Source organism: Protobothrops mucrosquamatus, unplaced genomic scaffold (assembly GCF_001527695.2).
Source record: "Protobothrops mucrosquamatus isolate PMUCROS unplaced genomic scaffold, P.Mucros_1.0 scaffold1278, whole genome shotgun sequence".
Taxonomy (NCBI): Eukaryota; Metazoa; Chordata; class Lepidosauria; order Squamata; family Viperidae; genus Protobothrops; species Protobothrops mucrosquamatus.
Genome location: NW_015387483.1, coordinates 395,093 through 421,898, shown reverse-complemented (window position 1 = coordinate 421,898; position 26,806 = coordinate 395,093). Strand labels below are relative to the sequence as shown.

Below are 26,806 nucleotides of genomic sequence, written 5' to 3'. Positions count from 1 at the left end.
AAATGATAAGAGAAATTAAGAGAGAAAGAAAGGAAATTTTTTTTAGTGAATATGAAGGGGCGAAACATTCCTATAAAAACATCTCACCCAATTTGCCCTTTGTACCTACAACAACATCCATAAGACTATGGGATGGCTTTTTGATTCAGAGAAACATATTGATCAGGAAAGATGTTTGGCAAAAAAAAAAGAGGCTAAAATGAGAATGAAGAAATTAGATGATGGGATCTATCAGAAGGAATATTTGAAAATTAAACATCTGTTTGAATATGGTTAAAGTAATAGAAAGATTTTGGATATAAATGAATTTTAGTTTAAGAGGGATGAGCCCCTCAAGTAATATAGTATTTCTTCTTCCTTTTTTCCTTTGTGTTTTGTTTTTTGACAAGAGAAATATAAAAATGTTGGGATGGTTCATATAAAGGAAATGTTTTAGATACTTAAGTGAAAATGATTTTGAGAAAACTAAATGGATAAAAATATTTTGATTAGATCCAAAAGATTAGATAATTGGATTTATTAAATGGAACACTCAAAAATTAAACATATGTTTGAATATGGTTAAAAAGAAGAGAAAAATTCTGGATATAAATGTACATTAATCTAAGAGGGATATGTATTTTAAGTAGTATACTATCTTTTTACTTTTCTTTTTTCAGTTTTTTTTTCTTTTTTTAAGATATGAGAAATGTAGAAGTATTGGGAGGGCCTGTATGAGGAAAGACTTAAATACTTAAGTGTAATGAAAATTTTAATCAATAAGAATGTTTCAAATATTGTGGGGAAAACAAACTTAAATAAGAATTTTAAACAGGATCTATGATAAGGCAATCAATATGATCAGTTAGAAAAGAAGGTTTATATCAATGTGGTTATTATTTGCAGAAATATTAGAAAAATGTCTATATTTGTTATTTATCATAATAATAATAATAATTGTATTAATTCAAGGTTGGCAAAAGAGATCATTTTTGGAAGAAGAGAACATCAAGCAAAGCTATTATGTGGACTATAGAATTATAGAAACTAATTGTTATTATTTTTTAAATATAAACCCAGACAACATGATGTTTATCAAATATTAAGGTGATTATGTAAAAACATTAATAAAACATATTTTTTTTAAAAAATAAAGCCTTTGGGATGTCTAATTGCTGATGTTGCCATGCAGGGAAACACAATCTGAAGCTGCAAAGAGAGTATTATAGTGGGAATTTGGAACATAAGAAAATAATGTTTAGGATCATACAGCACAGATTATGGACCTCTATAAAAAGGAAATGCCAGATGGTCATGCTGGGTTTAAAAAAGGTCAAGGAAAAAAGACATTATTGCTGCTGTAAACTGGATAATTGAGAAAGCCAAAGAATACCAAAAGAATATGTGCTTCTTTGATTATAAGGCTCTCAATTATATCAAGCTGCAGAATATGCTCAGAACAATGGAAATTTCAAAACACTGTATTGTCCTCATGCAAAACCAATGCACATGTCAGAAAACCAAAGTCCAAACTGAACATTGTGAAACAGCCTGGCTCTTGGTTAGCAAAGAAGTAAGACAAGGCTGCGTGTGTACTCTCTCCTTATTTATTCAGACCATACACTGAATATATATTGAGGGAAGCAGATTGGAAAAAGATGAGTCAGGTTTTGGAACTGGAAGAAGAATCAACATGTGCTGTGCTGATGACACTACTCTGAGAGCTGAAAATGCAAATAATCTGCAAACTCTGGTGATGAAAGCCAAAGAGCAAGGTGAAAAAAAGAGACTAAGATTAAATATAATTAAGACCAAATTAATCGCAATAAGTACAGCAATCAGTCTTAGAATTGAGAATAAAGATATTCAAACAGAAGATAGCTTTTGCCTTTTAACTATCTACTATTGAGACTAAAGGAAGAAGAGGGCCACAGACTAGGATACAGTAGTGATGAAGGACTTAGAGGCCTTTGGATGCCAAATTCAGGCTATAAAAATCAGAATCATGAACTCAATGTTTTTTCTTGTGACAATCAATGGAAGTAAAAACTGAACTTTGAAGGAATAGGATAGGAAAAGTGTTATGTATTGATGTAAATTACTTGGTATCAGTTATAAACAAGTAACTGCTGTTTCCGTTTAAACTCCAGACTGCCTATCTGCAGAATTGCAAGTTTGTGTTTTGGGCGGGAATAACTGCTTTAATTCCATTGGCCGCCGCCGATATAAATAGAAGTTAAGCGGCTGTTAGAGCTGCTTCTGTGTTAACCAATAAACGTGTTGTTATTTTCACTTTCGCCTCGTCAATGCCTCAAAGATCCCACTACATAACAAAAAGTATTAAAGGTATTGAATTTCAGTATTGTAAAAAGCTCCTAAAAATACCATAGCTGGCCAAGAAAATAAAAAATAGATCATTAAACAAACCAACCCATAGTTCTCATTTGATGCATGCCCAAATGACCAGGCTTAAATTATAATCTTTTGGACACAATATGTGAAGACCTGGCTCTTTAGAGAAGTCGACAATGCTGGGAAAGGTAGGAAAGAAAAAAGAAGATATTTTGCCATAGTCCCTCCTGCCAAAATATTTTACACACAGACACACAAAATGTCAAATTTAAAAGCCACCCAATTCACTGACAGGCAATTCTGGGTGGCATACAAGTTAAACATGAAATCCCTATATTATACATAACTGTCCTTAATAATATTAAAAATACGAATCCCAGGTATACACATGTGGTAAAATAGACCCGATGAAGGGTCAAGGCGCAGAGGCAGCCAGTCACATAAAAACGGACTCCCAACTCGTTTTTGATTATGCATAACTGTATATAACCTGTATATAAAACTTCCCTATAAGATTATGGAAGTGGCCTGCCATTCCCGTCTTCCTAGGGCTGAGAGAGATTGACTGGCCTAAGATCTTCCAGCTGGCTCATGCCTAAGGAGGGCCTAGAACTAAAAATCTTTCAGATTGTATCCTGGTGCCTTAAACACTGGGGCCAGGCCAAACGGATTCTCTTAATTCTCTCTGCGGGCCTCAAAGTTTACCCGAAGGACAGATTTGCTGTTTCATTTCCAATTCTTTAACCCCAGCAAGAGCGATCAGCAGCCAATGAGCAAATTAAGTTTGGAAAAGCGGCGATGAGAGCAGAGCTCAGGACTGGATGAAGCTCTGCGACCCCTAACCACCCCCACCACCATCCCCGGTCCTTCAGCTCCTGCTTTCACTCTCCATTTTATTCTCTCCTTTAACCTAACTTTAGTGGCTACTGTTACTCCAAAAGCCAGGACGGGTCATTCCGAGTCGCCTAACTCCGGACTTTGCNGGTGCCTCTGCAGGCTTTTTGGTCCAAACAAAGGAGCCGGCAGGGGAGGCTTTGGGGGCCTGGTTGAGCTGCGACCTCCCAGGGCAGAGTCGGGAAAAGGCAGAGAGCCCTCTTGGGTGCTCAGTTCCGACTCAGCAGCGTTGCAAATATTGACAAGAGGAAGAAAGCGAGTCTTGGCCTCGCGTTGCAGGGTCCTCTCCGGCACCAGGGATAGTGAAGTATTTTTAGATGATGAGGTCTAATTGCTGCAATGGACACAGCTCTCCCTCTCTCACTTCCCAAAACATAAAGGAGGGAGGGTGCCTGTGCAAGATAGCAAATGCAGCAGCTGCTGCTTCTAGGTCTTCCTGCCATTTTTCTGTGTAGCATAAAACTAAGGCCCAAATATCATTGATGCACCACAGAGGAAGGACTGGTTTGCTTTTCAGTCTTTGAACTTTTGTCACTTTCTCCCGCCCAGAAAAGAGACAATGGATCAGAAGTAAGGGACTGCAATAATGTTGGTGTACATAAGTTATGACGTACAGTACTCAGAATCAGTTGTTGAGGTGGGTGGCTATAGAAATCAAATAATAAATAATCTTGATTCTAGTTGAGTGATTGTTGCCCCTGACCAGGACTGGGCTGGCTGGCAAAAGAGACAGGGAAGCGAGCAAATGCAGAGGTATGCGCCTAAAAATCTAAGTTCCTTCCTTCTGTCCAGGTTGAGAACCCTGTTTTCCTCTGACTCACTGAATATCTCCACAATAATCTAATTAGAGCAGTCTGGTAGGTAGTGTACATGCAGGTTTGGAAGTTGAACCTTAGAATATATTTTTGTTAGATTTATATTTCACATTTTCATATAGTAAACTCAACACTTGTTCCTAAAGATTTTCTGCACAATCCGGTTGAGCTGATGCCTGAATTAGCAGAGTATCATTCTGAAGAATGCTACTCCACTCAAACTAAATAATAATAATAATAATTATAATAATAATAATAATTATAATAATAATAATAATTATAATAATAATAATAATAATTCATAAGTTGGAAGGGATCTTGGAGGTCATCTAGTCTAACCCCCTGCTCAGGCAGGAAACCCTATACCATTTCGGACAAATGGCTGTCCAGTCTCTTCTTTAAAACTTCCAGTGTTGGAGCATTCACCGCTTCTGAAGGCAAGTTGTTCCACTGGTTAATTGTTCTGTCAGAGAGTTTCTCCTTAGTTCTAGGTTGCTTCTCTGCTTGATTACTTTCCATCTGTTGCTTCTTGTCCTGCCTTCAGGTGCTTTGGAGAATAGCTTGACACACTCTTCTATGTGGCAGCCCCTGAGATATTGGAACGCTGCTATCATATCACCCCTCGTCCTTCTCTTCATTAAACTAGACATACCCAATTCCAGCAACCATTCCTTATATGTTTTAGCCTCCAGTCCCCTAATCATCTTTGTTGCTCTTCTCTGTGCTGTTTCTAGAGTCTCAACATCTTTTTTACATCGTGGTGACCAAAACTGGATGCAGTATTCCAAGTGTGGCCTTACCAAGGCCTTGTAAAGTGGTATTAACACTTCATGTGATCTTGATTCTATCCCTCTACTAATGCAGCCTAGAACTGTGTTGGCCTTTTTGGCAGCTGCAGCACACTGCTGGCTCATATTTAAGTGATTGTCCACTAGGACTCCGAGGTCCCTCTCACAGTTACTACTATTGAGCAAGGTACCCCCTATACTATACCTGTACATTTGGTTTTTCTTGCCTAAATGTAGAATCTTACTTTTTCACCATTGAATTTCATTTTGTTAGATAGCGCCCAGTGTTCAAGTCTGTCCAGATCCTCCTGTATCTTAAGCCTGTCTTCTGGAGTGTTGGCTATTCCTGCCAGCTTGGTGTTGTCTGCAAATTTGATGAGTTCCCCATCTATCCCCTCGTCCAAATCGTTGATGAAGATGTTGAAGAGCACTGGGCCCAGAACAGAGCCCTGGAGCACCCCACTACACACTTCCCTCCATGTAGAACTACTATTCTTTTTGCTTGCATTTTGATATCACTAATAGAATTGTCTCCAAAAGCAGTTTTTGGGCACAGGGACTTTCTTTAATGAAGCTAAATGTAGAGAGTTTTTTTCCCTCAAAAATGATTTTAAAAGTTTCTCCCCGTTTTTTCAGAGTAAATACATGTGCTGAATAATCTGAATTAAACTGCATTACATTTTTAATATGTATATGATTCATTAAAATACTTTCCTGTTACACAGCATCAGCAACAGGTTTAACTTGCTTTTAACTGACCCTTTAACTTTTTGTCTGCTTGTCTACAGAACTGTTGCAAGCAGCTGCTGGAGAGGAGCTACAACTTTTGATTACAACTTGTGTTGCATTATTCCATTCCCACAGATTCCATTGTAGTTTTAATGAATAATTTTTATTTCATCAAATTAAAATTCTTAGTTGTCAACAAATTTCAATTATTTATATTGCAGAAATGCAGTGTAAGATGCTCAAAGCTACATACACATTGATTTCGATTCCTGATAGTTTGTTATGTGCTTGGATTGCAATGATTTCAAATTGCAAGTGGGGAATTACATGACTGAAATTACTCTTGTTCATTAAAAAAGCAAAATATAACAATCGTTTGGGCACACAAACACCTAGCATGTCAGTAAGTAGTATAGGAAAGCGTTCTATTTCTTACATTTTTTCCATACATTTAGAACTCGTGTTTTTTGATTATGATATAACCTCGCCTAAATTATGAAGTGGTATGAACTGCTTATCTCTAAAAACAGCTTGCATGCTCTGTTGGTGCAAGTGATACTTATTTAAATGAATTTAACTAAATGCCATGGTAATGAAATTGTACATCACTTGCTACATATGTTAGACTCTTCCTGGATTTGCATAATATATTGAGATGCAAAGTACAGCATATTATGTGAACATGATCATATATGCCACTGTTACAAAGAACAATGTCATTGGAAACAAAAGAATGAGCCTATTCTGAAGGTTTTTTTGGGCGGGGGAAGGATTTGGAATATATGATAGTGAAAAAGCCAGTTTCTTTGGTCTAGTACAGGGGTAGGCAACCTTGGCTCTTTTATGACTCGTGGACTTCAACTCTCAGAATTCCTGAGCCAGCCATGCTGGCTCAGGAATTCTGGGAGTTGAAGTCTATGAGTCATAAAAGAGCCAAGGTTGCCTACCCCTGGCCTAGTAATTAAGGTACCAAGCTTGAAGCCAGGAGATGGTGAGCTCTAGTCTCTCCTTGGGCATGAAGGTCAGCTGGGTGATTTGGGGCCAGCCATGCTCTCTCAGCCCAATATACCTTACAGGGTTGTTGTAGGGAAAGGAGGAGGAAGTGGAAAAATATGAGAAGGAGTATTATGTATGTTTGCCTCCTTGAATTTTCATAATAAAAATGGTGGGGTAATTTTTTTTTTAAAGTCCCACAGCCTCATTAGGATGCTTCATGGAAGCTGTTGTTTCTTTTTATTTTTTTTTTCTTTGTATCTATATTTTCTCCTTGTCAACTAGGAGAGGGCTTTTCAACCTTTTCACAGATTGTACCACTTTGAGGACATGACAATATTTGAGTACCACCAGTCCCGTAGCAAGTTGTCAAAAACTGGATGACTAAAAAAAAAGGAGAGGGGATTTTGGGCTTTACTGGTTAGATTCATTTGTTGTTATAGAAATGGCTAGTTCATAATATTATGGAAAAATAAAAAGTTGAGGTTCAATGTTAATGCTTCCTTCCTGCTGTAACAGTGGAACTCAGAAGTCAGTGCCTTTTCTTTTCTTTTTCCCTTCTCTCCCTCACTATTCCCTTTTTCTTTCACCCTTCGCTCGCAAACCCCGCCTCACCCTTTGCTAGCAAAAGCCTCTTGCTTGCACTCATTCATTCACACGTTGCTCGCAAAAGCTTCTCTCTCACTCTAATTCATTCACACGTTGCTTGCAAAAGCTTCTCTCGCTTTCATTCACTCACACATTGCTCACACAAAGCCGTTGCTTGCTCTTTCACTAATTCACCCTTCGCTAGCAAAGGCCGCTCGCTTGCTCACTCTCTCCTCACCGCTTCGCTAACAAAAGTCTCTTCTCTTTCTCCATATGTTTTTTTCTCTCCCTCTTCCGCCAAAACCTGCTCCTCCTCTCTCCGCCCTCCGGGTGCGCCAGAAGCTCCAACCAGCATGTAGCTTCGCGGACATGAGCCCTGCAGCTCCAGCTGATCTCCTCCAGGCCTGCGCAATGCTACTTTAACGCATTCCTTCCCCTGCTACACTTGGCTAGGGGTCAGGTACCACCTGCCAGGTGCTAAAGTACCACCGGTTGAAAAGCCCTGAACTCTAGGATATTAAAATTTTACAGGAAGCCCTCACAACCATAATGGAGCCTGCCCATTACAGTCACAAGTGGTCACAGCTGTTAAGCCGGACCAGCTCACTTACAATCCTAATTTCTGGTTCTCCCTGATGCAGCCATTAAATTGTGGGGTGCCTCAGGCGTAAGGAAGTCCTGGCATGCTCTGGGCCTCCCCCACCCTCTGAGATACCCCATGCTCCGCTCCCTCCCCTTAAGGATCCCTGCAGGCATTTGGACATACTTTCCCCTTCTCGGGGTCCCCACATGCCTTTGGGCTACTCCCAGGGGACTGTTACAGGATGTAGGCCTTGGCCAGCTTCCCACTCAGATACCCAAGGGAGCCTAAACTCTGGCAGCCGAAGTTACTGGTGCATGGGGAGCTCTACTTGCTTGAGGAGGCTCCATTTGTTTGGGGAGGCTTTTTAAAGAATGGAGCGTCCTAGCACCTGGTTGCCATGAGCAACCTCTGTAGAAAAGCTGATCCTGGCAATGCATTGGCTACCCCCCCTGCAAAAACCAGAAATTTAACTTGAATGTTGCTGGGCCCTGAAGCTGACTGAGGAGCAGGCCGAGTCTTCCAAGTCCTTTGGGTGTTGGAGTGGGATGCAGGCTGAGACCTTTAAGCTGTAATAGCCCCTTGCAGGTTGGTAGCTTCTGTTACCTGGATTTAGGCTACCTTGGGTGACTGAGGTGGTTGGGTTGGGAGCAGGCCAAAAGCCTTTGGGGGTGGAGGGGGGGGTAAATAGGTGGAGGAGCATTGTAGCATCCCTGCAGTTGGTCATAAGAATGAGCAATTGTATGTGAGGGGAGGGACTGCAGCAGCTATAACTTTGAAGCTGAATTGTAAGTGGATTTGGGGGAGTCTTTTGTAACTTTAAGTTATCTCTAAGTGACTGGTTGTAAGTTGAGGGCTATCTGTATTATAGTATCCTGGTGTTTAAAGATGGTTCTTCCAAAATAAGCCTTACTAAAACTAGCAACATTTGTAACACCATAAATTTGTTTAGGCAGAAATATTTAGAATCAGCTGCTCACTTCAGGACTATTGCCAATAGGCAGGTGTGCCTTTTAGTAAGACCCTCAGGCAGATGTTAGGTGGTCCCTTCACAGAGTAAGCTTGAATGGAACTAATGATCTAAAGGTCAAATGTTTCTGCATCCTGTTATCCTGTGTAATTTTGGACTTGTCCCTTTCCTCTAGTATTTCCCCTTTCCCCCATTGGCATTCAACATTATCTTTCTATTTGTAGCCAAAGTATGAAAATTTCTTACAGCATGAGTAAATGTGTGTGTATGAGAGAGAGAAAATTGCTTTGAAGTCAGTGTTCACTCCTGGAATTTCCCTGCACTTTTCTTGGCAAGGTTTTGCATTGTCATTGCATCCTTCTTAGGCCTGAGAAAGAGGGACTGGTCCAAAGTCGCCCAGCTAGCTTTGCACCTAAGGTGGGAAAGCTAGAAATCAGGACGCTGAACTGCACAGAGTTCCAGTTTCTAGCTTGGTGCTTCAAGCATTACTGTACACCAACTGACTTTTAGGGAAAGATAATTTGGATTACTTTGATAGTATTTTCTGTATCAACATGCAAACATCTATCCTTTAGTTTCAGCATGAGGGAGGCTGTAATAGGAATTGTATCAACATTTACTCTTCGGTTACATTTATTATCCCTTTATGTTTGTAATGAGAAAAAAACTAGAAATTTGTTTGGGGTGGTTAGAGTGCTAAAGGGCAACAAGATTAAGCTACTCTAATTAATCCATTTACAGAGGAACTGATTAGGCATTCCAGTTTATTTTGCATGAGTTAGCATTTTCAGTCGTTCTTATTATACATTGGCGACAATTTGAATACCCAAGTTATATGGTAACAGTAAGAGCCTATCTTTAAGAATTGTTAATAAATGTAATAAGAGTACAAGGTGGCTTAACTGTAAAAGCATACACCTCATGACTTTTGCAAGAGAAGACATGATTTTTAAAATGTTTTCATTTAAAACTATGTTGAAGCATAGAATAAGCCTGTCAGCGCCTTTGCTTTTTTAGTTTCAGACTCTTGTGTTTAAATGTGGAGTAAAATGCCACATAATTTAAGCAGTAGACCAATGCTGCATTGAGATGGAAAAGGGAATCTTAACAATAATTAACATTATTCTTCTTTTAAAAAAAAACAACATTTGACATTTGATTTTAAATTTATTTTTATATAATTAGGCTAACTAAGTACTTTTTCTCCCTCCCTAGATAATTCTGTATGGTGATTTGCCAAAAAGTAAAGAGAATGTGGTATATATATCAAATCATCAAAGCACAGGTTTGTATATTGCTGGTTTCTTTATGAATTTTATGTAATGTTAACAATTATGATGAATGATATGGAACTGCAGTAGTCCTGCCTTAAAAACTATAATTGGGACTTGAGTTTTACTCATTAAGATGAGATGCCCATGTGTCTTCACTGCTTCACTGACAACCGCAATTCCACCATTCTCTGTTGCAATCATTAAACAATTTTACGGATTGTTAAGTGAATGAAGTCCCTCGCCATGCTTGTGGAAGGATTTTGGCTTCATATATTCTTGGATTTCAGCTGCTGAGGCTCAAGCAGAGATGAAGACAGGCATTCTCCTTTTTTGCCTCTGCAGAGCTCTCTGCAGATCCAAGAAGGCATAAAACAGCACATTCAGCCCTCGGAGATGAGAGGGTGCCAAATGGTAGCACTTTGCAACCTTCTTGTCAGCTTCCCCATTGACTTTCTGTGGAGGCTGAGAGGAAAGATTTTGCAAGCGGTGATCACATGATCGTGAGGTGCTTGACAACCAGTCATAAGGGCAAAGAAGTGGCCAAGCAACCAGATTGTAATCACATGATCACCTTTTCTGAGGCCTTCATAATTTCAAACAGTCATTGAGCAAGGACTATATGCAGAATTAACATTCAGATTAAAATGTCGATAGTTGAATATTTGGGTTACCTACTAATTTACTCTATTTGTAAGATATGGTAGAGGCTTGATTTTTTTTGTACAATATGGCATAAGCCTGATTTAAAAGGGCAAGTTTTCTACATACAGTGAAGCTTTTAAATTTCTTCTTGGCAAATTCAGGCTCATATCTTTCCTTTGGTGCTCCTGCAAGATGAGATATCTAATTTCCTCCAGTTCCTTAGTGAAGTGAATTAAATAGCATCATATTAATTTAAAACTTTTTTATTGAAAATTAAGAAATAAATGGAGAATGAAAAGGTCAAAGCCTAAAAAGAGAAGGAATAGAATTTTGAAAAGAGCTTATTTTACTTTGTAACTGAAAAGCTCAATTCATGATCTTTAGCAGCATTTGTTTTTCGTGAAAGAATTGGCATTGCGTATGCCAAGAATGTATTATATTTATAAACATTTGTGTTCTGGGTTTGCAGTTGATTGGATTATAGCAAATATGTTGGCCATCAGGCAAAATGCTATTGGACATATTCGATATGTTTTGAAAGACGGATTAAAATGGCTTCCTTTGTACGGGTGTTATTTTTCTCAGGTAAATCTTAATTCTGTTTCTGTATTTTTATTTGTTTATTTACCATATTTATATAGCTGCTCATCTCATAGAAAAGTGACTGTAGGTGGCGTACAACAAAAACAATTATATTTATTAATAGCAAGCTAGTTGAGAAAAAAATATTACAAACATTGCAGCTCTTTATTTATCATAGAGCCACCCATCTCACAGAAAAGTTTGTAGTAGTGTAAAGTAGCTAGCAGTTGATGCTTATTTTTTATACAATTGATTCTGCAAATATTTGGAAATCCCATTAGTTTCAGTAAAATATCATCCCCAGTAAAGGATCTCAATTAATGTGAGAATTTTTTGCCATAATAAATGGCTAAAGTTGCTACAATACTTTCATTGTGCTGCTAATGCCCTGAAAAATGCTAAATATTTCAATCCTAACTAGATTTACTTTGATTTAGAAGTAAACCATATGGCATTCATCATAGCCAGGCAAGTTGGCATCATTTACAGCCTAAGTAGCCACTGAACCAAACACAATTAGAATTCCCATGTAAGAATTCAATGTTAACATTTATTTCATTAATGTCAGTGTCTGACACAGGTAATGCCTTGTCACTACCCTCCCCTACCCTCCATTGTGTTGTCTAGGTAAGTATTTAAAATTTGGATGGAGCCTCACTTTTGAGGCAAAAGAAATAGGTTGATTCTGGACCTCTCTGAATTTTTCACTGCTTAATAGTCTTACTACTTTGGAGCTTCGGCATACTAATAATCTTACCACATATTCCCACACTTAGAGAAACATTCTTTTGTCTAGATATAGACAAGATATAGAATCAACTGTCTTTGGGTTAAAAACTACATTTTTTTTCTGTTTCCTATTTTTTTAATAGAATAATATTGTAAAATAAAAACATAAAAGTCTGCATGTTCCTATCATTGCAAAAGCAAATTTAAGAGCATAGAAAGCTGCTTACCCTACAGCAGGTAAAATGCTGTTACATTAATTTTTATTTATTTATTCTGGAGTATAAAAATACTGTTTCATGAATCATTCAGAGTTACAAACATATTCAATTTGTTTATATACTAGCATGGTGGAGTGTATGTGAAACGAAGTGCCAGATTTAATGAAAAGAAAATGAGGAACAAGTTGCATATCCAGATGAAAGCAAAAACTCCAGTAAGCTTCTTTATTTCCACTTTGTACAGTATATACGTTTTCTCTCTCTTTCTCTCTCCCCCCGTGTGTGTGTGTGTGTGTGTGTGTATTTGGGTATGATATTATATGACACAAAAGTAAACTTCAAGAGTCAATTCATTTTTTTCAGAATCAAATGCTAATTTAGACTTTCCTTCCAAAAAGTGAGGCGGCTACTTTAAGCAGTTCTCTTCGTTTGGTTGCTGGAAGAATAAATATCTGTACCTTCCAGGAAAAGTTCTGGTGTTAGGATGCAAAACTGTTTATATAGAAAAATTACGCTATAGAAACTCATTTTTTAAATATCCTGATAATTCTGTTGAGGGGTCATATATATTTCTTTTAAACAACCCTAAGCAACAAGATAGGTAGTCCTCGACTCACAACCACAGTTGAGATAAAATTTTGGCTGCTAAAGTTGCAGTCTTTAAGCAAGTCATCACATGATCAGATCCAATTTTATGACCATTTTACTCCTATTAAGAGAATTGCATGGCCATTATACCAATCACATGGTCGTTAAGCAAATCCAGCTTCCCCAACTGTCACAAATCACAAGATGCTATAACTGTCATAAATGTGAGCTAATTGCCAGGTGCCCAAATTGTGATCATGTGACAATGAGGACGGTATGCAGATTGCAACTTCAAGGATGGTCTGTAAGTCACTTCCTGAGGTAGTTGTAATTAAACAAACAGTTGTAAGTCAACAAACAGTTGTAAGTCAACGTTGTAGTGCGAACCTATTAATGTAAGTTTATATTAATAAAAAATATCAATTTAATAAATGGTTGTATTTATTAAACAGCAAAGAGAATAAGAGTGACATTAAAGAAACAAAAAGAATAGTAGTTTCAATTTAGTCTTATTGTCCAAATAATTCATTATGAGATGGTAGTGTTAAATGAATTGAGTTTTGCTTTTTTGCAGCAAGTCTGGGTGAATTCTGCATTCTTTCACAAATTACATTTGTGAGAACTGATAGAAGCACAAAGTGATTGTGTTATGCTGCAAGAAAAATGAGACTTTTGACCGAAGCAACCTCATTGAAGCTCGGTCTTACAACTTGCTTGTAATTTAGTTCTCGGTCTTGGAAGGCTGAACTGTTTAACTTAATAAAACTGTTTGTACACACCGACACACGCACACATACACACACACACATTTATATATATTTAATTCCACAGATGTACCTTGTGATTTTTCCAGAAGGAACACGTTACAATCCAGAGCTGCCCAAAGTCATTGCAGATAGTCAGTCATATGCTGATAAGGAAGGTAAGAGAAATAAAGTAGATTTGAGATGAAAAGACAAGCATGACAGAGTTCCATTTATTTAAACTAGTTTTCTCCCACTTTTCTACTCTAAAGCAGTTGTGAAGATAAAGTGAAACCAATAGATTACAAATGCTTTACTTGAAATCCACCGTCATGTGGCATACAACAAGCTGTTAGAGCCAGGATTTGGGGGTGTAGTCAGATCTACTGCTCTTCCCAAATGTTTTTAAAGCCCCACCTTATGATAGGGGTAGTGCAGTTGCCCTGATTCTGATAGCATTGATCAATGGCATTGCCTATTTCTGTCAAGGTGAAACCAGTTACCATATTTTCTGTAGCAATATCACTTTGAATAGTGTGAACTTTATAAGGCGACCATTTCATAGGATTCATTAACTGCACTGATCAAGACCTACCTGTATTCCTAAACCTATCACTCTAACAGTTGGCAAATTTCTTTGGGCTAAGACTGAGAGATCCTCTCCAACCTATTCTGCTTATACCTCCCAGCCAATCTCTTTTCAAGCCTTCCAAAATTTCAGCTGGGAGGTGGTGCCTTGCATTGCCATTTTGAGAGACAGTTCTAATACCCAATCACCACACTGGTGTCATGACTGAATGGTCAAAGCAAGGTAGAATGTTAAAAATAGCCCTCTGGAGCAGAAACAAAAGATAACGAGGAGAAGGTTCTGGAAGCAAAGACTGAAAGAAAGAATGTCTGAGTTGAGTTACAGTTTACTGGTTAAGATTGTATACAACACTGTATTTCCTGTAAGCTGCTTTGAGTCACTGTTAGCATGTAGGCACCAATATGAATTTTCCAAATAAAATAAATAACTAAATATAAAATGTCTAGAAGTTTGTAAAAGAGGATATATAAGAAACTTGTTAGGGTTCGAAGAGCACATTTTGTGGAAAACTGGAAAAATGTTTTTTTTTCCAGTCTTGGAGTTGATAAAGTTGATTCAAAATTAATTTTATGTGCCAGGGATGCAACACCTGACAATATTTTATATTCCTTTGCAGTTTTGGAAGGCTGTAGATTTATAACTAAATTGCATTCACATGTCACTTATTTATCATGTTCAGATTGGACTCTTTGGATGCATGTTTTGTGTTCCATGATGAGGAAAACAATTGCGAGTATTAGTTATTGAAGAATATTTTTACCACAAGAGCTCTTTTTTGTTTAGTGAGTAGAGAACATCTGGTTATCTTCTCTGCGAATTAAATGTGTGTCTTAGAGAGATATGGAGGCTTAACGGATTGCTGTGAATGCCATGAACTTAAATGCATTTTAGAATTATCCTTATGATTTACTGAATTGATTCATGATACTGGGTAGATATGTGATCATTTTGCTTAAGGATAAGAAAGAAAAATAAAAACACTAGCTTGGGTCTAGAGAAAATCAGAATCAATGGCTTGTTTTAGACATGTCAGCTGCAGGATCTAGAGATGTTACCATTTTCCTGGGCAACTTGTTAAATCTTTTTCACTCTGCCTTTCCTCTTGGTTAGGTCTCACAGTACTGAAACATGTGCTTACTCCACGGGTGAAAGCCATTCATGTTGCTGTTGATTCAATGAAGAGCTACTTAGATGCAGTTTATGATGTTACAGTAGCCTACGAAGGTACTGTGGATCATAAAGGACAAAGGAAAGTGGCACCATCCATGACTGGTGAGTAGGTGCTGTTGAATTACTTTTTAAAAACCTTCTCTTGCCTGATTCAAGCTGGGAGAATCCACATCCTTCATGGAATGTCTACAACATTCAAGATGAACTTTTTCTGTGTCCCAAATGATATACGGTTGGGCTTAGCTTTTTGTTTGACTTCTAAGTTTCCAGTTAATGGCTCATTTCCATTTTAGGTTGTCTGTCTACTGGCCGACAAATACATTTGCTTACATAAACTAGCATTTAACATGATTTGTTGCTGCACTGGATTTTAAACTGGAGAGGGGAGCTCTTTGTTCTTTTTTTCTTATGCATGTTTTTATATTTTAATTATGTAGTTATATCATTTATATTTTGTTAGCATATAGTTACATTAAGAACAGCACTTTACTTTTTAGTGTGCAAAGGAAGGCATAATTTGTGACTTCCGTGATCTGTCTCTCCTAACAGGGCAAGAGTGAGGTCTTACCTCTTATGTCATAACAAGCATCACCACATGTGAGGCCAAATGTGTTTCAGATGGATTTAAGGAGGGGAAGGGCAGAAATAAAAGTGAAAATAGAACATTTCATCCACACAGACCAGGCACACTCATTGATTGACTATGTGCCACCAGGTCAGTGTCAACACTTAGCAACCACATCGATGGATATTCCCCAGGTTTTCCCGCCATGCATCCATCATTGCTGTAATTGAGTCCACCCACCTTATTGCTACTTATCTTCTTTTTCCCTTTCCTTCCACCTTTCCCAGCATTAGAGCCTCCTGCAGAGAGCTAATTCCTCACAGAATGTGTCCCAAATGGGATAATTTGAACCTGGTCATTTTTGCCTTGGGTGAGATTTGTTCTGTGATCCATTTGTTTGTTTTCTGGGTTACTCATAGTATTCTCAGGAGCCTTCTCTACCATCAGATACGAAAAGCATTCAATGCTGTTTCTATCCTGCTTCTTCAAAAACCAACTTTCACTTCCATAGAGTATCACAGAGAAAACCATTATCTGCACTCCTTTGATCTTTGACATCTGAATGTATTTTCCAAGCTTTCATTTCTACTCAGCCAAGTCTAGTCTGTGGCATATTTCTTTACTGCTACTTCTTTTATTAGTGATAGTAGATCCAAAAGCCATCCACCACTTCACTGTCTTCTTTTGCAGTTCTAAGCATGATGCTTTGCCTATTGTCATTAGTTTGGTCTTTATATGTAGTCTTACTCCCTTTTTGTCATCAGGCTGCTTGATTTCGTTATTAGAGATTGCAGATCATTGGCTGTCTCAGCACTCAGAGCATAATATCATCAGCACAACACACATTATTGATGTTTCTTCCCCAAACCATTCTGCTTTCCTCTGCCCAGAGAGTCCAAGTACATTTTCCTCATCGATATTTCTAACATTGGCATTCTAGTCTCCGATCACAAGCTGCTATATCAATTTCAATTTCAGATTTAATGTCCTATCCATTTCAAATTTAATGTGACCATTAAACTCGTGAACATTCTCTACTTCCAGATCAGTGGTTGGAGCACAAGTTGAAATAATCAAAATAATATATTGATCAGGTTCAAGAGCTGTCTGCAAAATCTAATTGATGTAATTGGTCAGATATTGTTCTTCCTTTATTGTTTCTGTGAAAATGCTGCTCTTCCTTTGTTTACTTGAGTTATACAGTGTAGGATCTCCTGAGAGTGTTTAATTCCTATCTATTTGAATTTGCTGATACTTAAGTTGTCAACGTTGGTCCATTCATTTCCTATTTCACTGTGTTGAACTTTTCTGTGTTCATATCTCTTACATAAACACCCATATTTATCCTTAATAAATGGGGATTTGCCACCAAATTATGGAAGGGGGAGGGTAGAATAGAAATAGAAAGCTGGAGAGTTGCATATTTGCTGTGGATCCATCCCAGTTGCATGTCCTTTAACCACAGATTTGTGGACAATGAAGTCTTGTGTTGTGACTGAATAATGCCCAGAGCAGGACATCAAATAATAGCCATCCCTGTTCTGAGTGCATTGGGGGAAGAGGGGCAATGGATTTCTGATCTTATGAGAGATGCAATGAAATAGTTGGTTATGTCTATGTGTATGTGTGTATACTTGCAATTTTCCCTCAAAAATGCTATTTTCTTTACTTTTCAATATACTTTCAGAATAGCATTGTATCCTATTTTATTCTTTTTAAAAATATTGGGATTTTTAAAGATGAATAAACGTTTATTAATGTCTACAGTTTTTTGAAAATAATGCTTTGGCACAGACTTACTTCTAAGTAAACAAGCATAACTTTGTATTTAACTTTTTTTAAAAAAGAAAATCATCATTTTTCTATAGGGTTTCTTTAATCTTAAGAATAATGCTCTAAAAATAGATACATTTTCTGAATATGGAATCTAGGGATTTATTTGAAGCAAAACACAGATGCTTTCATTTCACACCTGTGTATCCAGGTAAAAAATAAAATATGATGCATTCATCTGAGTCATCTATTTTTCTATCTGGCCACTTCCATTTAATAGATAGAGGCGCTGTAAAAATTATTATGTTCTTTTGTATATTTCAAGAAAAAATAGATTTCATGTTGTTTTTGTTCTTTATCTCCACCTAAACTAAATTAAAATAACAGTCTTTATTATCATTTCCATTCAATTAAGCCTGTGAGCAATTGCAATACTGTAAAGAGTCATGAGGGGTTGTGACAGTGTTTTAAGTTTAAATATCCAGACTTGAAACTTGGATCGGTTTTTAAAGATTATTAAATAAAGTGAGCCTTTAATTTTACAAAAAAGAAGAAGAAATTAATCATATTATAACAAAAGTATTTATAATGTTCTTCTGGATTTTAGACTTTCTTTGTAAGGAGTGCCCAAGAATTCATATCCATATTGAACGAATTGAGCTAAAAGACATTCCAGAAGAACAAATGTTTATGAGAAGATGGCTTCACGAACGTTTTGAAGTCAAGGACAAGTAAGTAGTAAAAGACCTGGCTCTGTATCTGGAGCATTTGATTTTCTTTTTAAGAAATAAAGACCAGCTATCTTTACTACTTGTATTAATAATGAATGTTGCTAGCTTAACATTTTACAAAATTGTGTATGAATTTTATGCTATTTTGCACCTGGGAAGATTTGTGTGTGGAAAATAGAGTAAGGTAATAAGAAGATCAGTGGCTATGAGAGTGAGAAATATCACTCAAATCAACGTTGTGGTACTATACTAGTGATTGCAACTATGAATCAATATTGATGTAAATATTATTTACTTACAGGCCAAAAGACTCCCTGGTCCAGTTTGAATCAGTTTCTCCACATTTGTAAAACAATATTATTTTACAGATGTGGATATACTAATTCTAATTTCTCTAGGATTTTTTTTTTTTGCCTGAGAGTAAAGGATATTTACATCCATATTGATTCAATTGCAGGTTAACCTTCACTTCAAGCTATAAGTTAACTGATCTTGTCTTGAATTGCTGTGTATATTAGGCTAGTTGTGACTTATCCCAAATAAACCTGGGTCAATTTGTTGCAATAAATACACCCATATAGCTGAGTTAACACTCTACTCATTTTCATTGGAGTCCATTTAGCAGCTTTAATTATTTACATTTAGCTACTTAAGGGAAATAGAGCTGTGCAGTGCATTCAGAATTGGTCCTTCACAAAGCACATCAGTATGAAAAAGGGGGTCTCTTTGAAGAGTAAAACAGCCGTATCCTTTGTGAGACTTATGCAGCTGCTTCAAAAAAGATATGAATGTTTCCATTGGAATTGCTAACAGAATCTACACAGAGATACTAAGACAGCTGGCAATATTATTTATATGTAAGGGTGTAGGTTTCTACTTATGTTGTCTATAGCATGTTTAAATGTGTGTTGTGTATGTGTACACTTTTGAGAGCAAGCAGCAAACTTTCTTTTTTAATGTATGCCAATGTGCCCACAGTAAAAAATGAGAATAAAGGCTATCTATCTATCTATTCCATCCAGGGGTTGTGATTGCTTGAACATTTCAGAGAGAGATGCTGATATGTGCTAAATTGCTTTGTATAACACCTCTTTTAATGCTTTGTATAGCCCTATAAATAAGTCTGGCCAAATTACACGGTAGTATCGTATTTCCCCCAAAATAAGACCTCATCTTATATTATTTTTTGGCACCAAAATATGCATTAGGGCTTATTTCCGGGGAAACACGGTATCTGGATGATCAGCCCGGCTGGGGGGCCCATCCTGCGGCATGCGCACAAGAGGCAGTGAGCGCGCAGGGGCTGACGGTGTCCGGCAGCAGCTGCAGCCCGCTAGCCTCTTGGTGCAGCGCAGGTAAGTCTGAGCACAGAGGTGGGCGGGAGAGGCAGGTGATCCCGATGCGCTGCCCACATTGTCCTACTGTCTCTCCTGCAGCCGTGCCATGGCAAGCAATCATGAGGTGCGTTGGGATCGTCTGCCTTCCCCCATGCCTCTGCCTGCTGCCGGTGCTGCCGTGAGAGCCTCCTGTGAGCCAGGCGGACATGCAGCACATCTGGATTGCCTGCCTCACCCCCCGCCTCTGCCTCCACGCTTGTACTTACCTGTGCTGCGCCAAGGGGCTGGCAGGCTGCGGCTGCTACCGGATACCGTTGGCCAGTGTGCGCTCAGTGTCTCTTGTGCTGGCCATGCTCACCCCCCTGGTTTTATTTTTGGGGTAGGGCTTATATTAGGCCCACCCCAAAAAAATCAGGCTAGGGCTTATTTTTCAGGGTGGGTCTTATTTTTGGGGAAACATGGTAAATTTTGTGCTATTTGCAGATAAAGATTAAAAAGCTCAGTCCCTAATGTATGAAAGAAAAAATTTCAGGCCAAAAGTCATGGTTCTTGGAGGAAAATATTTGTGATAAGTTATCAGAGATAACCAGAGAATTGTACCAAAATTATATGATAAATAAATCTATGTTTAAACTTTTTCCTTGCTCCTAGATTGCTAATAGAATTTTATGATGCAAAAGATTCTCAAAGAAGAAATAGGTTCCCAGGGAAAAGTGTTCACTCCAAACTAAGTCTCCAGAAAACATTGCCATCCTTATTGTTTTTAAGCGGCNTTTTCTCTCTTGCTTTGCACATCACTTCAAATTCTTTCCTAAATTTATATTAAAATTTTAAATAAAGTCTTATCAATTGAATATTGTATCAACACACTCTGTTAATCTAATTCTGTTGTGGTTATGACAAAAAAGTAAATTATATTTCTGATTTTGGGAGAAGAACAAAGGAGATAACAAAGACTTAGCATATTTTTCTTCCATGAATATATATCTACCTACATATAACATACACTCTGTATGTTTATACTGGTTCAAATGGACCAGTGAATGGATTTTCTAGCATTATTTTAGATGAAAGTATTTATTTCTGACAAGGTTTTCTGCTTTTTAGTTTATTACAAAAGCTCTTACATCATAAACTAAAAACCAAGCTGGTTTCTATTGATACCTTCTTCTCTATTTGAATCTAGATATGTTTTTTTAGTTTTGAAAAGAAGTTGCTCAAGCACAGCCTGTAAAAAAAGCAGGCGAAAAACTCTTTATGGAACGATGAGTTTAACAAGTGAACGAAACTTTGATTCTGTTATGTGGCTAGTTAACTTCAGTTTTATAATCTTTTTTTAATCCACAAAGTGTAGTTTTTATTTAAACACCTTGTATTTGTACATGAATAATTATATATTCAAAATAGATAATGCACGACCTGAGGCTCATTCAGTTATAAATTACCTTTGCCAAATTTCTAGAACTCTTAAGCTAAACTGCCAGTTAAGAAACACCAGAAAAGTTCATGGATATTCCAAGTTCCTGTTTAGCTAGGCTGCTTCATGTACAGTGATTTGCCTATAAAGGTCTCTTCAGGTTAAGGAGAAAAATATATAATCCAGCTTATGAATATACCAGCTGTGAAACAACAATTAGAGATGGAAAATGTTATTTGTGAAATGAGTATGAACTGAAGTAAACAATGCTGCTGTGCAATCAAAAGTACATTTTATGGAAATGAGGAATATTTGTATGTTCTTGCCAAAATACAAAATATGTGCCTTTGTTCGACATGATTCTGAATTGCAGTCTAATTATTATGATTTAGACTTATTTTTGGATAATTTGAATGTTTTTGCACTTGATGTGTGCTTCTGATGAACAGGAGATTGAGATTGGGTTTTTGAGCTCTGATTTGAAATATAGAAAATATTCTATTAATATTTTACCTGCATGAGCATATTTTTGGTCACTGTTTGGAGACAGTATACAATTTCATAAAATTTAGCATCTGTCTATTCTGTATCTAATAGGAAAAGGGATGCTATTTTATACTTGTTGTTTTATACAACAAAAGACAACTGTCATGATTCCAATATTAAAATAAAAAACATGAAAAGCTTTTTAAAATCTTTCTGAACTTCTCATATCCGTTTTTTGCTCAAAGTGTTTGATACAAAAGGATCTAAAATGATCAGGTTTGAGTTTTTTTTATAATATTAAATATATTTTACTCCTGTACATAAAGAAAAACTAATTGTTCTTTATATTTGTCCTAAAATTATATAATGTATTTATTATTCTATAGATGATAATTTTCATCTGCTTCGCTGTTTGACTTTTTGTTCTCAGGTTAGTGGAAAAATCTAGTAACAAATTTTATGGAAGGAAAGTTTAGAATATTTAGAGTGATGTTTTGTGCCATGTCAAAACAAGCATATTTCAGATGGCTACAAACTTCTCTTGACTGTGTTTAGCTCTTAACGTAAAGATCCAGAAACCTAAAACCAATATTCCTCTCTTCATCTGTTTTGGTTTAATAAGGCAGAACAGTTAGTTGCAAATTTACAATTATAAATTTCAGGTCAAAAAGTCTCAGGAGCCAGTTCACTTGAGCCTCTTGCAATGATCTGCCCAGAGTTTCTACAGTTCCTTTGACTAAAACAAAGGCATATTTAAAAAGTCAGTTATAAATGGAGCGAAAGTAGTCTTGTGTTCTGGTTGTTTAATTTTATTATTTCTGTTTCTTATATTCCTCTTGCTACTTCAGTAGCTAGTTTTTAATTTCAGTTGAAGAAAATGGCTGCATGATCCCAGAGATTTAGGAAACAATTATGTGGTGTGGTGCAATTCAGATGGCAACATTTGTTGCAAAGGAGTACCAAAGGCGCTATTAGTTGTTTTATTTCGTTTTAGGTTGGAATCCTCTTAAGAAATTTGCCAGGTTCTCTTGTCAGTTTTAAGGGAACAATCTCTTATGAAAGGGTCACATTATGGAAAAAGTGAGGTGTTTGTGGCAGGATTAAATTAAAACATACATTTCCGTGGAAACATCTTTCAAAAGATCCCTTTTTTGTTTCTGAACATATATAATTACAAATATGATTTGTGAAACTGGAATATTCATAAATAACTGCTATTCTATGTCCATATTCTGTAACACCCATCCCAATATTTGCCCACTGACACGCCATAATATCCGTCTGTTACCACTCTCTAGCCCCCGCCTATGGCATCCACACACCTGATTACATTCCATAATGCCCAACCGCAGCACCCACTTACCCATATTATGTAGTGCCCACTCATGGCACTCAGCCGCACACCTGCCTGCCAATTCATAGCTCTCATTTACTAGCCTGCTTGTGCCTTTTTCCATATTGTGGTCACATCACATCCTCTCACTTAACAACCTTAGAGTTCTCGCTTAACATTAGCAACAGGGACTGCTGGAATTGCTGTTGCTAAGAAATGTGGGCACATGACATAGCACTTTATAATTGCATTACTTAGTGATGAAAATTCCAGTCCCAATTGCTGTCATAACTTGAGAACTACCTGTATAGAACAAAACGGTTTAAAAGTAGAAGAGGAAGACCAGATATGAAAATATAAGCAAAAAGAATAGAATATTACATCATTGTTACCAATATAAACTGTCTATAAGCTACGAAGCAGGCTGTCATTAGTCTTTAGTACTTAATATTGTGACATAAAACTAAGATTCTAAGGGACGTGGGCAAAAAGTGAGATCTCTCTAGATATGCACTTATTCAGAGTTATTCAAGGGTTAACCACAGTTCTACATTAAGGAATGTGAGATTTAGAAAACTTTGATTTTATCCTCCTGTCAGCATAACCAAATCTGGCAAACTCCAGGGAGGTAGAATCCATTTGATCAGAAAGAAGAGTCTGAATATAAAAGGTATCAGAATGAGTTGGATACTTTATGCCTAAGGATTCTAATATTCCTATAAAAACATCAATATAATATGGTAAAATGTATCTGCCTTCCAGAGTAGCTGATTAGCACATTTAATCGAGCCAGTGTTGAAGTTTTCCACAATTTGGATACTGCGATATAATTTAAATGTCTTGTTGGTCTGAGAATATAAGGTTGCCTGCACAGGAAAACATTCTGGGCAGGACAGACTGGTCTTGTCATTTTCCATGTCCAGAATGTATGTTGTGTCAGAATTCCCTTGGCTTGTTCATACTCCAAGGGCAAGAGTCTCTTGAAAAAAGCCATAAAAGTTCCATTTATCTAGGAAGCATCCTTTTCATCTAGCATTACAATTATCTGCAAGTGATAGGGAGCTCAGTCCTACGGAGAAAAATAAAGTTCGGCCAATACATGAAAATTAGCCAGATCTTCAACTCCATCTTAATTGAGCCCATGGAGGGTTTTTCTTAATAATTTAGATTGCATAATTTCTTGCATGATACTTTTTATACTTAAGTAATTGTCACAAGGACCAAACTACATGCCATGCAAGAACTGGGCACATGCTTGAGCAATAAATACCTTTTTTGGGGGGAGGCTGGAATAAATAAGGCTTCTCTTATTCAAACTTATGTCTAGAAGTCTTGACAAAATGCTCCTACTGACTGCCCATGCAATGGATTATCAGTGCTACCCAACAATGCAATCCTTCAATAGCTAGGACCTTCTATTTTATATGCATCAAGATTAGCCACACACCAAAATAAAATCTGTGATTGACAGACATATTGGGTACAATCAAACATCTGTTGGTTTAAATGTTGACACATAGCACAGAGAGATGTGCTGCATTGGAGGATCAGAATAGGTAGCCATCTCCACACTGCTACGGCGTTTGTGCCTATGATTGTGCAGACATGCATCGAATGAACTGTATAAATTACAGGTAGTTCTCAGCCACCATATCCAATAATATTGATAGTCTTTCTATTATATCAATAGCCAAATAAGAAACAAAGCAAAAAGATAGTGATCTGTTTGCAAATCTGGGGTCATGCTGTCTTTCCAACATCAAAAGTTGGATTTTGGATTATCCCATGCCCAATAAGACTATAACTCATAATAAGTTCCAAATTTGCAAAATGTATTCACAAATAGACCATTATCCATAAATCATACTGGTCGTGTTAATACCATGTTAACAAAGCAGAGACCAGAGTGAGAATATTGATACAATATTTTAGAAATATGCCTTAAAATGTTCCCAATCACTAATAAAATTACACTAGGTTCTTCACATTTATGAGTCTTGACAACCATTGTTTATTATAATAAACCAAAAATCCTGGTTTACAATTTTGTGATAATATGGTCACGTTCTACATCTATCCCAATTTTTTTAAAAGCAAATGCTAAATGTGTAGTAACTTTCCATTAAAATAAAAAAAAACTTAATATAACAAGTTCTGGTCAGTTTCTGCATATAAATTAGGATGGGCTTTTATACAAAACTATGCAATATTTTATGCTTTTGAGTGACATCTAAATGGTATGAAATATTTTTTTCTATCAGCATTCTGTTAACATCTTGTTTTGAAACAATACTGTTTCACTTGAACTGATATTTGTATACTTATTTCTATTTACTTGCATGATACTTTTTATACTTTAGGTGCATTGTGGTTTTTCTATTTTTTTAAAACAGTACATGTTCATATATAAGGGGAAAAAATGGAAATATGACTGTATTGTTGTTTGTTGTCTTGGTGTGGAATAAGATAGTATTGTTTAAATAAACAAGTAAACCAATATGTATGTGTTTATAATTACTAGTTTGTTATGAAATGATACATTTCTTAGCACATAATCTCAAACCAGCATTGGGTTTAATTTGCTTTTGGTACACATTCAATGTTTGGGGGAAAACTGCAATGTTTCATTTTTGCTATAAACTTTCCATTCAAATGGTGGCTTCCTTTGGATTGCTGGTTGCAATCTTCTTAATGGAAGGAATTTCACAAATTCTTGCTCTAAGGGCCTAAAATAGGGTAAATATTTTGTTACATGAAATCACAAAGTTAAATTGATTGTAACACAGTATAGGTATTTTGGCTAAGTCCTGAGAAACGTCTGAACAGGGTGTCTATATATTTCCTCTGTATAAACTAGAGGGGAAAAAATGGACACCGAGAGAGAGCAAGAACTGAATTTGTTGACCTCCATCCTGACCACAGGTAGCCAATACAAGAGCTAAGGTAGGAAATAAGATATTTTGATGTACCAGAAAAGCAACAAAGCGTTCTGAGAAATTAATTTTCTAAAAATAACTGAGCTGTATTTCTCCAGTGTTTTAAGGGAGTTGGTTAATATTAATTTATAATGTCCCTGCACACTTCTGTGGACTGTACAGGATAATGATCTTGTTCGAACAGTTTGGCTCTGATCATTTTTCTACTGCAAATTCTCTCCGAACAATCGGCTCTGATGTTAGAAATGGGAGCCAATCAGCATTGAAGGTATTAAGCAAGGCTCTTCCAGTCTGTTTGCTTATGTTTTTACAAGCAGTCCTTAGTTAACAGCAGTTGGGACTAGAACTACCATGACTAAGTTCATAAAGTACCATATCACATGACTGTACTGCATGAAATACTTTTGCTGAAAACATTTGATGTTGGTGTTCTTAACTAAATCATGAAATGTCATCCTTTAACCACAAGATGGCAATGGGACATTATAGTGCAGTGGTTAAGGCACCAAGCTAGAAAGCAGGAGACTTTGAGTTCTAGTGCTGCCTTAGGTGTGAAGCCAGCTGGGTGACCTTGAGCCAGTCATTCCCCCTTAGCCCTCTGAAGGAGACAATGGCAAGCCACTTCCATAATTTTGGCAAGAAAACTGCAGGCATTAATTCAGTTGCCAGTCACTCAAAGGCACACGCCCCAAAAAGACCTTAGTTTTGTTTAGCGTCTTATTCCTTTCATAAGTGCTAGAGCAGTGGTTCTCAACCTGTGGGTCGGGACCCCATTTGGGGTCGATCGACCATTTCACGGGGGTCGCCAAGCAAGGCTGTCCGCCATTTTTTTCCCCTTTTCCGGCGGGTGCCTTACCTCCCTTGGGCTGGGCCAGCTGGTGGTGGGGCCTGCTCCGTCTCTGCCGCTTGCCAGCTACGCCTCGGCCGGCGCAGGGGGCGGAACCACGCATGCGTGGTGCTCCCGGGCAGGGAAAGTCCTCGACTTACGACCGGTTGGGTAGTCCT

At 37.2% G+C, this 26,806-nt stretch overlaps 1 protein-coding gene across 1 annotated transcript; it reads left to right on the top strand.

The window, feature by feature from the left end:
* Positions 1–1,672: 1,672 nt before the first annotated feature.
* LOC107292163 (1-acyl-sn-glycerol-3-phosphate acyltransferase epsilon) lies at positions 1,673–20,455 on the top strand. The gene is made up of 9 exons (XM_015821226.1): positions 1,673–1,754; positions 5,617–5,669; positions 9,904–9,973; positions 11,074–11,189; positions 12,259–12,348; positions 13,553–13,643; positions 15,164–15,325; positions 18,169–18,292; positions 20,281–20,455. The coding sequence occupies exons 1-9, from the start codon at positions 1,673–1,675 to the stop codon at positions 20,453–20,455; spliced, it is 963 nt and encodes a 320-aa protein (XP_015676712.1).
* The last annotated feature ends 6,351 nt before the right edge of the window (positions 20,456–26,806 follow it).